The sequence below is a fragment of the Epinephelus lanceolatus genome, chromosome 20, assembly GCF_041903045.1.
Source record: "Epinephelus lanceolatus isolate andai-2023 chromosome 20, ASM4190304v1, whole genome shotgun sequence".
NCBI lineage: Eukaryota > Metazoa > Chordata > Actinopteri > Perciformes > Serranidae > Epinephelus > Epinephelus lanceolatus.
The window spans coordinates 21485683-21498365 of NC_135753.1; the positions used below are offsets into that span (position 1 = coordinate 21485683).

The following is a 12683-nucleotide window of genomic DNA, read 5'->3' on the forward strand; positions in this document are numbered from 1 at the left end:
GGATAGTGGCGCGGATTTATGCAGTTCCCACAGTGCAGCCACCGGATAGCGGACTTCCGTGACGTCCATTGACACACCCAAGGCGCGTAACAGCAGTCCCCTTTTAGTTCTCCCCAGTGGTCAAGTAATCGACCTGTGAGGTGTTAATAAAGGTTAACGGTCCAAACTAGCCTTTGCTTTTTGACATACTTTAAAACATTCATTTATACATGAAAAAGCCATTCCCCATCTAAAAATCTGCAAGTTATTTTATTTCCAGAACAGACTAGAATTACGCACCAATGAGTGCCGGAGAGGATGCGCATATGTGCAGCTCTGTGTTTAAATCTTGCGTGTACTCTGAATTGGTATACGCGGTGATCAGCACGTAGGCACCGGAGAAAACGGGTGGTGTTCTCATCAACAAGTTGACAGTCACGTTTCTCACATTTCAATCTTTCATCGGAAAGTAAATAAAGAAGAGATTTTCTTGGACGAGCAAATCACACAACTAGAAAAACAAGGAACTCGTCACGTATAAACAGGTAACCTTAGCTTTAAGGTGACTTCCTACTCAAACATCATGGTGATGAAATTATATTGTTTCCAAAGTATTGTACTGCACAGGTGCCTCATGTTGCACTCTTTTCAGTCAAAGCACCAATTACAGCTAAAGCAGCAGAGATGTCTCAACCTAGCCTCAGCCAAATTTCACTTTTGGACATTGTAGTAAGAAAAAACAAAACACTATAAATGTCATAGTAATAATAATTACAACAGTTTTTGTAAGACCTGTTGCACTGCAAACTGTGTCTTTAATGTAAAAGCTGGTATAATTAAACAATGATGCGCAATGTTTTTTAATCCTTTGGGTGTGAGGTGCATCATTCCCTCGGGTCATAAAATAAACGGTGGTACAAAGTGGCCACTGGGTGGTGATGTGAGCTGAATGAGCAGCGGGAGACAGGTGTCTGCACAGAAAAGATTGGTAAAGTTTCCTCCTGATAATCTTATTAACCAGCATCATGATTTTTAAAGGGAGCTGTGATCATGCTTCTCATGGAGCATGATGTAGGCTACAACAGAGGCACCGTGATGATAAATTAAATCACAGTAAAACTGAAATGCAAAATATATTATCACCTCCTACTGAAGGATTTTTCACTTCTCTACCATTACAGAATATATTGAACATAAGGCTATGACTCAGAGAAACTCATGATATACAAATGCACATACATACACATACAGTACAATACACATACAGTCGGTCATGAACACACATATACAGTACATGGACGAATGTAGATGAGGAAAAAATAGATGGTTACATGCGTGTGGGGAGAGAACTCTTTCCACATTCGGTAAAAGGACCGTTGTGATTTTTGTTGGCAACACCTGACATGGTCAGCTGTGACAGGAAAAACAGGAAGTAATTGGCTACATTTACATGCACGGGATAACCTGGCTAGTTTCTTGAACTTTGGGCTTGATCAGTCCACCTGACTGAGGAGACTTAAAGGGACAGTTCACCCAAAAACCAAATATACATATTCGTCCTAATAACTGTAGTGCTATCTTTCAGTCTGGATTGTTTTGGCGTGAGCTGCAGAATGTTGGAGATATCGGCCATAGAGATGTCTGCCTTCTGTCTAATATAATGGAACTAGATGGCACTTGGTTTGTGGTGTAATGTGGGTGTACAACAATCGCCTGTTTGACATCTGCAGTTAGTACGTAATGCTGCCGCTTGTATCTCTAGCTTGAAATCAGAAAATATGATCACATAACACCAGTACTGACTTCCCTCAACTAATTTCCTGTCCATTTCAGGATTGATTTCAAGATTTTATTGCTTATTTTTAAGGTTTTAAGCAGGATTTATACTTGTGTGTCAGCTCTATACAGAGAATACGCCATAGCCTACACATGTGGCATATGCCATTGTGAGCTAGTTGGCGGCAGGGTTTCTGTGAAGTGCTGTAAAGTTTAGTTGATTCAAAACACACATTAAACACACATTAAACATGGCTTAATAACAACCATTTTAAACACAAGTACACAAATCAGCTTCACTATAACTCGCAGCATTCACAGACAAAGCACTTGTCTTTATCTGGACACATTTTCCCCACAAATACAACATGCTAACGTTATTAGCACAAGCCTACAGCATTTTACATTGTATAAATTAGCCTAGCAGCTAGTGGACTTTTCCTTTACTCATATGAAGCCAGGGACAACAGCAACATTTAACAAAGGTAACAGTACATAATTTGGCTCCATTACAACTCACTGACAAAACAACTGTCTTATACTAAACACGTTTTCCAAACAAATATACAAATATATGAAGCCAGGATAAATCACACAAGACTTAAAATGCTATTTTTGTGGAGGCTTCATTGTCTTCATAATTTATTGTTTCTTATCTGTGAAATTAAAGTAAATAAAAGCTTTGTTTCCACTGAGGGAAATGGTTTCAGCTTTCAAAAATAGACAGGACGTCTGTGTCGCTGGGACGTGTTGTTACATATCCAAGGAGAAGTATAAATCCTGCTTTAAACCAGCTGGTGCCACCTTATCAAGCAGAACTTTTGCATCTTCATATTCTAGTTGGAGCACTGAAGTTGACCAATTAGATGCTCCTGGATATTCCCAGAACAAAACACAAACAGTGGTGACCGAACTTCTGCACCTTACCTATTCAAATGAAAACTGCTCAGACCACAGAAACCTTTAAGTTGCTGCTGAAGACCCTCCTCATCTCGTTGATTTGAGCTTGACATCCTCTGTTGTGCTGCAATGCGTCCTCTGTTGTTTTGGTAATTTGTGACTGATCAGCACTTGGTCAACTGTCATTGTTTTAAAGGTGCTCTACAAATAAAGTTTGACTTGACTTTGAGCAAGCTATTGCTCTGTCAAAATTAGAGTCATAAATATTGAACCACAGTTCGGTCTACGTGTGTGCAGTGAAAACTAAAAGCTGATAGTGTGGTTTTATGTTTAAGCACCCTGTGAAATTAGCACAGGATTCTCTAACATAATTTGGTATTGTATTTGTAACCTGTGTAAGGTATTCAAACCAAATTCCAACATTTATGTGTAACGACCCAAAATCAAATTAATTTAACAACCAGGTTACATTTTTTGTGCATGTCAACATAGCCACTGTCAGTGGTCGGAGATTATAAGGAAGCTGGTCGGTTTGGAGCGCTGATGATGTCCCCGCAGGCCCGTTGCCATGGACACACTCCCAAAAACTGACTGAATGTGTTGTCATGCAGTCATGACAACGATCTGAAGATGGACTCCAGGTCTGAGACCTTCGTCCTGTGTGTTAAGTCTTTATTTCATGTCAGTGTGTTGTTCAGTCACACCTGTCCTTTGGTCTGCTGATGGATCCAGTCAGTGAACTTGACCACCTGCGTGTAGACACCGGGGCGATTCTGCCTCGCACAGCCCTCGCCCCAGCTCACGATCCCTGCCAGGAACCACCGCTTGCCTCGCTCCAGACACACCAACGGACCTCCTGAGTCACCCTGAGAGACACACGTGCACGATGATTCACGTGAACATAACAACATTTCCAGAAAATCTGCAGTGACTTTTCATAACAGACAGGTCCAGACACATGGAGGATGTGCGACACTAGAGAGGACAGAAAATATGAATGTGTAAGTCTCAGTTTACTCTGTTGTGGTTTAAAGGAAAAATTCTGGAAGATGTAGAACATAAATCTGAAACTGAATTCAATGAGGAAAGCCATTTTTTATAAACATCACTGCAAACCCTTCACAGCCTTGATACAAACTGTTCGCACTTCTCTCCTCTGGTGGGCGCCACAGAACACTGATGAACACTGATAAACAGTGAATTCGGTCATACGGCCACTGCATATCAAGTCTGCATTTTGTAGTCCAAAATTGTTGCATGTTTGTCAGTCCTCAAGTGCTGCCAAATGGGTGTCTTTACATCACATTTTTATACAAGTAATATCACACTGGTTCAAATAAACAATTTGATCGCATTCGCCATCTTTGCTGCACAATAGTTTTGATTAAAAGGAATTAAAGGCCTGTCCCAAATATAAGCCTGTTGAGTTCAGTGATTTAAGTAAATAACAGTCCGGGCTACTAATTGAAGGTTTACGGTACTTGTGCGAAGACACAGCAACAGTAAAGCACACACTCACCTGGCAGGCGTCCACCCCTCCCTGCAGGTTCCCTGCGCACAGCATCCTGGGAGTAACAGCCTCGTCATACAGCTTGTTACAAGTATTCCTGTTGATTATCTTCACTGAGGCCTCTTGTAAGCGAGAGGCCAGTTCACCTAAAATTAAAACAAACATCAAACATCTTGTGGTATGTTGTAAATTTTACCACACTGGATGCTTGTCTGTGTTAGCCCAGATTGAAGTTAGTTTCAAAACATCAGCAAGATTTAAAAACATACTTTTTGTACTTTAGCTCTTACCGTCCTCCATGAGGACCCCCCAGCCTGTGACGTAGCAGCTGGTCCCTGTTGTGAAGGTGTGTGAGGGGGCGGGGACGCACACAGGCTGCACCAGGTCATTGAAGAAGACCGGAGCACTGAGCTCGAGGAGGGCGATGTCGTAGTCAGAGGTGAACTGGTCATACTGTGGGTGGAGGAGGATCCGACGGATCGGTCTGGTGGCTGCGCCGTTGTTCCCTGTAGTCATCACACGCATTCCCATATAGGCCCGCCATGCACGGGCATCTGAATATCTGCAGACACAACATAAATGAATACAGCACGCACAAGAATTATGATTATCGTAACGACGCTTCCAGGTGTCTCTTACTTAATGGCATCTGAGTCCTGGAAGCAATGAGCTGCAGAGATGAGCCAGCGGCTGGCGACAAGTGTGGCTCCACAGACGTGGCCGTAGCGATCCATCTGGAGGCTGACCTGCCACGGCCATGACCCCGCCCCAGCGTCAGAGCCACCCACTATTTTAGTACGCTTCCTGGGCCTGGTGCCACAACCTGGGACACACAGGGAGACAGAGGAAGAGACAAAAATCATGACAGCAGAATTCAGAGGACTTTTATTCAGTTTGTAGTCATAACGACAATTACAGCTTACCACAGCGCAGTTCATCAGAGCCGTCAAAGCAGTCTTTGACTCCATCACACTCAGGGTTAACCTTACTCACACACTTTCCATTAGCACATTTGTAAGAGGATGAGGAGCAGCCTTTAAGGTCTAAAGAGAATGAAAGACATTATTAGAAAACATGGAACAAAGGGCATTAAAAAAATACAGAAAAGTACTAATAAATTTTACATATTGTGATAAAATACACTCAAACTGATCAGTCAGTCTATCCAACATCATGAATACTCACACGCTCTGGTACAGTTGAGTTCATCGCTGCGGTCTTTGCAGTCAACAACACCATCGCACACTGAAGACTTTGGCAAACACACCTTGTTGGGACACACGTGGTAACATTTCCCTCCTGTAAACACACACATAAGCTTTAATTAGCAAAATACAAACAAGCACACATGTGTTACAGTTATGACAGCCTACTCACCACAGGCGCCTTCCTCACTGCTGTCTGCACACGCGCTCTGGCTCACACACTGGCTGCTCTGAGGCTTACACTGGCCGTTCCCACACAACACTTCACCTGGCCTGCAGGATGCTACATGTTTCACACATATGTGCAATTGCGCACATACAGTAAAAACACACAAACGCATACAAATCTAGTGTATAGCACAACGGTCATGTAAGAAAGAAATCATGGGCAAATCGGGCAACAGACTTACAGCATTTAGCCTCGTCCCGTCCATCTGAGCAGTCTTTTATTCCATCACACACCTTCCTCAGAGGGATACAGCGTCCATCTCCGCAGCGAAACTGGCGAGGACAGGCTGGAGACAGACATGGATGAGATTTGAATGTACTACACGCTGGTCTTGATCATAACTTTGTCTCAGTTCAGGGGGTCTTGCCAACAACACATCTGCTGCATTGACACTGCATCAGTTATCCTCTCTGACTGAGCTAGTTGTTTGAAAGCATCAGATTTTACTTACTGCCCTCTGGAGAGAAGGCTCGGTAGACCAAGTAGAAGCCCTTGTGAGTGAGAGATTCGTCTGAATGGAAGTGGAGGGAGAGAGGAGAGGAGTAGACTCGCTTTTTGCTGCTGTCTGACACTGGATTACACAGCCTAGATTCAGAGGAGCACAAAAGTAAGGCATCTAACTTTGAACTCACACATTCAGCCACTTTAATACACATAGAACGTCTTAAACAATATGACATAAAACACACTTTCAGTAAGTGAAGTGAATATTGTAGAAACATCTTTTAAAATTTTACTGATGTGGATGAAGTTTCAAAACTCACTTGACCCCTCCAATGTCCAGCCAGTCTTTCTCACAGCCGTCTGATGACGAGGAATCCTGAATGTCTATCGTCACGATCGTCATGGAGATCAGGTATCCTGGCAACGGCGCCTGATAAAGTAACCAAAGACGACTCACATGCTGGAATGTGGACGGGCCATATGACAAAGGGATGATTCACTCTTTCACTCTCGCACTTTCTCATTCTTATTCCACTGTCTCTAACACGCACACTCACAAGCATGTATGCACACATGTGGCTCACCCGTAGCGTCCAGGTGCAGTCTATGTTAGGAGGGTAATAAGAAGGGTAGTAGGGGGAGGAAATAGAGCCGTTCCAGGAGGAAATCGACCCTCCACAACCTGCAGGGGGAAACAGTGAAACACTGAAGTGCAATGAGTACACTGAGGCAACTTTATATGCTAATCAGTGGAAATAAATAATTCCAGCATGAACATGAACACGTCACACAAGATTTGTAGAACTGGGCTGTGTGTATTTCAGTGAGAGCAGTCACCTGCTTTTGGGATGGCTTGGAAGTAAGCTTTAAATATTGCTCCATCCCTCTGTCTGCTGAAGGAGAAGGTGACCAGCATCACATTCCCAGAGGATGTCAGCTTCATGACAGGGGACGAACCCGAAATAGGGAGCCCACACCACCTGAGACAGGTAAATGCATCCAGGATTTGTGTATAAAGTAGACATACACTCACCAGCCACTTTTTTAGGTACATCTGTTCAACTGCTCATTAATGCAAATAGCTAATCAGTCAATCTTTTAGCTCTCGTGGCAGCAACTCGATGCATTTATGCATGTAGACATGGTCAAGACGACCTGCTGAAGTTTAAACCGAGCATCAGAATGGGGAAGCAGCAGCACCAGAAGACCACACCAGGTGCCACTCCGGTCAACAAACAACAGGAAACTGAGGCTACAGTTCACACAGGCTCACCAGAACTGGACAATAGAAGACTGGAAAAACATTGCCTGGTCTGATGAGTTTGGATTTCTGCTGCGACATTCAGATGGTAGGGTCAGAATTTGGTGTAAACAACATGAAAGCATGGATCCATCCTGCCTTGTGTAAACGATTCAGGCTGGTGGTGGTGGTGTAATGGTGTGGGGGATATTTTCTTGGCACACTTTGGGCCCCTCAGTACCACATGAGCATGGTTTAAACACCACAGCCTACCTGAGTATTGTTGCTGACCATGTCCATCCCTTTATGACCACAGTGTACCCATCTTCTGATGGCTACTTCCAGCAGGATACCGCACCATGTCACAAAGCTCAGATCATCTCAAACTGGTTTCTTGAACATGACAATGAGTTCACTGTACTCCAGTGGCCTCCACAGTCACCAGATCTCAATCCAATAGAGCACCTTTGGGATGTGGTGGAACAGGAGATTCACATCATGTGATGTCATCATGATGTCATCATGTCAATATGGACCAAGATCTCTGAGGAATGTTTACAGCACCTTGTTGACTCTATGTCACCAAGAATTAAGGAAGTTCTGAAGGCAAAAGGGGTCCAACCTGGTACTAGCAAGGTGTACCAAATTAAGTAGCTGGTGGGTGTATACAACAGTGCAGATGCTGTCACAGTAACTCCAGAGTCTAAACAGCCATACAATGTGTTTACCTGGCAATTATCTTGTTCTGTAATGGAAGTAAAAAGTCGTAGGCCGAGAGCTTGTGGGCGGTGCAGCTTCCTGGTGTGGCACCATGCAGGGTGAGGATGACCAGTCGAACCACATGACCCGACGGCACGCGAAGACGCCACTGGTAGTACGGCTTCTTGGGACTCACAAGGCTCAGGGTGCGGTTGTTGCCATATTTGGCATAGAGGTCAAAGGACATTGCTAAACAAATGAAGTAATGGAAATATATATATGACTGCACAAACATCATGAGCCATGTCACTTTTCTTGCCCTGTCAGCAGGCTGTCATGCAGACCAGGGTTAAAAGGTGAAAATTAAAGGAAACCAAGAAGTTGGAGGCAAATATTGCTGTACTTCACATAAGCAAAAATCCACTGCAGTCAAAAGCACAAAACAAACACAATGTTTAAGCTTATTTTGATGGAACAGACAGTCTGCCTCAGTCACTCTTTTTTTTAAACGTTTAACTCACCATCAGAAACCAGATCTTTAGATTTTGCAGCATAAAGTCAGATGCACGCTCTCCTCACCTTGGAAGCCAAGCTGCCACTTCCCACTCTGGATGCTGTTTGGATTCTTACTCTTGTCCAATTTTTCTTCTGACTCAATGTCGTCAGGGTCCAAACCTACACACACAACAGATGCCAACATTCACTAGAAATTCTACAACACTAGATGTACACGTATATAAAACCACATTATTTATTAATGAAGTTTTACAAAGGGTGAAGCGTTAATTAATTGTTTTTAAATCAAGTGTTTCTACTTGAATGTTACTGCTTTTAACATATTTATTGGAAGTTAAAGGGGCAGTTCACTACAAAATCAAAAAAACATATTTTATTTTTAGTACTATTTATCAGTCTAGATTGTTTTGGTGTGAGTTGCTGAATGTTGGAGATATCAGCTGCAGAGATGTCTGCCTTCTCTCCAGTATAATGGAACTAGACGGCACTCAGCTTGTGGGGCTCAAAGTGCCAAAATAATACATTAGAAAAACTCAACAGCAATGTCTCCTTCAAGAAATCATGACTCACTTACTCAAGATAATCCACAGACCTTGTTGTGAGCAGTTTCATGTAGGAACTATTTTCTTTCTAATGAACCACACCCACCATGTATCTACTCATGAACTAAAGGCTTGTGACAGCATGAGATGGAAACATTAATGGTGTCCTCCTCGGCTGAGCTGTAATGTCAGCTAGCTCAGTGAAACTCTTGAAATCCTCTCTCCTTTGGTGAGGTGGATTGTGGGAGACCAGCGGCAGACACCTTTATGCCTGATATCTCCAACATTTGGCAACTCACAGCAAAACAATCTAGACGGATAAATAGCACTACAGGTAAGAGGAAAAATATGTTTAATGTAAGCTTATATCTGCATAATGCTGAAACGGAAAGTAAACGTATGAGTACATATGTGTGTGTGGTTAACGTGCATGGACTGTATGTATGCAGACAACAGTGAGAGCCTCTACCCAGCAGGTGGAGCATGTCGTCATCTTGCTCCATGTAATAGCGCTGCTCATTGCGGCTGTCCCGCAGCACCTTGTTGCTGCCAGGAAGCCTGCGCTGTAGCCTCTCTGGGCTGGACATCCGGATCGCCACTGCAACATCATCCGGGGCGGAGAATTTACTCCAGTAGAAGACATTGAGCCCTTCCGCTCCTTCACTGTCACACAAAGGGTTAACAATGTTGCTACTGTGGTGTCATTTCATCAGCAGGCTTTCTGTCAGTGCATCATACCTGAAGGCAGTAATTCCTGAGTGCAGGTAGTAAGAGCTCCACGGCGAGGACTCGTAGAGCTCTGAGAACTGTTTTAAAACAAAGACAAAAAGGGAGGGTTGACAACATACTGTACTCTACAGTACTGTAGGTGTGACATCACAGCAGTGTAAGTGAGGTCACTTCTCCCGTGTAAGCAACACATGAGCACACCTGGTCGAACACGCAGCCTGAGCTCAACAAAAGCATTGTTCTTGTGTGTGTGTATCAAAGTCTGCATGTGTGTATGTTGACTTTGAGCAGCACAGAGCTCCATTGTGCCTCTACCTGCTGGCTGTGTAGAGGTAGGACCCTGGGTAGTATGGGCTCTTGGCCTTGAGTTCACCTGTTCTTTAATGAACAGATGGCTGTGCAGATACTATGACCACTTAACAAGCCTGCTAACTCACCCTCACAGCTGATTAAAGGAGCATTACACTATGTCAGTGTAGATTTGGGGGGATTTACACCTATCAATTCACCATTTCTCCAACGCTCAGCAAGAATGTCTGGCTGTGCATCTGACCTTTACTCCAAATTCCCCCTCTCGTATCTCCCCAATCCTTCTCTCATCCCAGCCTGCCCTACTGCCCTGTCTCTCCCTCTCGACCCCAGCATCAAACTGAGGTTCACCTCCTCTCTGTACTGTTCGGCACACAGAGTGGCTGATTGTGTGAAAGCTACACAGACAATGTTTTTATTGAAGGCCTGCTCTTCCTCTCACTCTTGCTGCTTGGGCCTAGCTGGGCTCACAAATGCCGGGCTTGTCCTCAGCCCTGAAAGGGCCCTGTCCCTGGGGGTCTCGGGAACTTGCGCACACACCGTGCTCAGCTCCTGTTTCAGCTTTACATTTAACACCACCAGAGTGAGACAGAGAGAGGGACAGAGGAGAGAAACAGAGAGAGAGGGAGGGAGAGGAGGACAAAGCTGATAAAGAGAAAAGCAAATGAATGAGAATGCAAAGACAGACAACAAGAGAGGAGAATGGGAAGGAGAAAGAGGGCAGCAGTGTTTTGAAAGCGCCACTTTAAAGACACTAGTAGCCTGCCGTAGTGAACCATATCAAAGTTGGAGCAGCGAGATCAGCTTCAGCGTAGAGTGGGAAGGTCAAGCAGCACTCTAAAGTGTCATTCAGAGGGGACGCAGTGACGGACAAGTCCATCGTTCCACTTACATAATGGTTCAAAGCCCGAGCCTGCAGGCGGAACTGAGGGGAGGTGGAGTCAGCCAGCTCTGAGGTGAAGCTCAGGTTTGGGAACTCCACGCTGCCACCGAGGAAGAACACTGAGGAGGGCGGAGCTGGGGAGGAAGAGGCAGAGATTTGAGACAGGTGCACTTGTGTGACCGTGGGTGTATTTCAAAATAAACACATTTTAAGGACAGGAAAAAAAGTCTGAGGCACCAAAGCAGGTGCGTACTCACGCGTCAAGAAGTGGAGAGTCAGTGCAATGGCAGCAGCGAAGGGAAAGAAAGGCAGAAGACCTAACATCCATCTCCTCCAAGAGCCACACACTGGTGCTCGCCCCCCCTCTTCCTCCTGCTCTGCCTGATCCTCAGGCTTCGTGGGGGGGCTCAGTGACTGGGTGGGCTCCTTCAGCTCCCCCTGTCCCTTCCAGACACAAGAACTCAAATATCATACCAGCTTTTAATGTCTCAAGTTGCTTCTAATTGTTTGCATTTTATTATGTGAGCACAGGGATACAGAAAAAGCAGCCTGTGTGCCACGATCAATGAGACATTGATTTAATGGCTGAGTAGACACTGATTTAGTGAGAGTAACGGTGAGCATCTTTGAGCTGAAAGGATCTCCTAAAACATTTAAGAGGTTGGCAAGATTCCCCGGGGGAGCAGACAAAGCGTGGCTGGAGGAGTCTGCTTTCCCACGGCCTGGCTCTGCAGTGTCAGCACTCAATCAAGTGGCTCACCCTGACATGGACATTCATGAGAAAGGCACCCCAGGGACTGATTTTGCAATTAAGATAAGGCATGTCTGTCTCGGTTTGATAGCTTCTGATCATTTTGCATCCTTTTGCCATTACAAAAAAACCCCAAAAAGTTAAACAAACAGACTTTATACGCATTATAGGCTACATGTAGAGTATATTAAGAAAAAAGTCAGAAAGCAAAGTCCAGTTTAGCTCCATCATCTTCACGCGCAGTGAAAAGCGCACAGTGTTCTTACCTGTGCAGCAGCGCAGCCTGAGTGTCCATGCCCGGAGACGCAGTACACTTCGCAAGTTTTGCTTTTGGGGAGAGTCCTCATAGCACTGTCCCGTTTAGCTCCGGAGAGGCGATATGCAACAATACCTCAGGCATAGAAACGATGGAGAGAGAGGAAACCCCCGCTGTCGCTTCCTTTGAAAAAAAGCGCAGAAATCCGACCTGAGCGGCTCGGACGCGGCGGGCATTCACCGCCTCCCGTTTACCTGAACTGGGCGGCAGGTGTCACACGGAGCCCCAGAATGCAGTGCGGGGGACAATGAGAGCACTATGAAAGGATACAATCCGTACAACCATCCGTGCGACAGATATTGTGGGCAAACTTCCTCGCTGTGTACGCGGGAGTGAAGCTTGGAGGGACAAAGGGGTGCTTGAGGGAAACGTGTGCGAGGTATTACAATTGGAGCTTGGCTGCTGTGCCCTTGGATGCTCCACAGGGGCGCAAAGCAGGACAGAACCTGCAATTACAAATTTTGGCACCAAACTTGTCCAGTGTGTGTGAGGCTGTAGCAGGACATAACAGGCTTACAGCTCCAGACTTGGAGGGAGGAATGCAGCAGATATCTGATGAGGATTAAAATCTTTCAAAGCACTTTATATTTGTTTTGTATTTTATCTGAGTCACACATCAATAGCACCTTGTAATAACAGTAAAGACAACATTCAA

At 44.8% G+C, this 12683-nt stretch overlaps 1 protein-coding gene across 1 annotated transcript; it reads right to left on the minus strand.

Moving 5' to 3' along the window:
• Positions 1-82: 82 nt before the first annotated feature.
• Positions 83-12658, minus strand: LOC117264736 (suppressor of tumorigenicity 14 protein homolog). Its single transcript, XM_033638938.2, has 20 exons — positions 11979-12658; positions 11219-11405; positions 10971-11095; positions 9779-9846; positions 9510-9703; positions 8562-8657; positions 8012-8231; positions 6881-7023; positions 6628-6725; positions 6364-6473; positions 6051-6184; positions 5781-5885; positions 5543-5653; positions 5351-5464; positions 5089-5208; positions 4805-4988; positions 4456-4727; positions 4175-4311; positions 3360-3521; positions 83-133 (listed from the first exon to the last, which is right to left on the minus strand). The coding sequence occupies exons 1-20, from the start codon at positions 12057-12059 to the stop codon at positions 104-106; spliced, it is 2691 nt and encodes an 896-aa protein (XP_033494829.2). The 5' UTR covers positions 12060-12658; the 3' UTR covers positions 83-103.
• Positions 12659-12683: the final 25 nt, after the last annotated feature.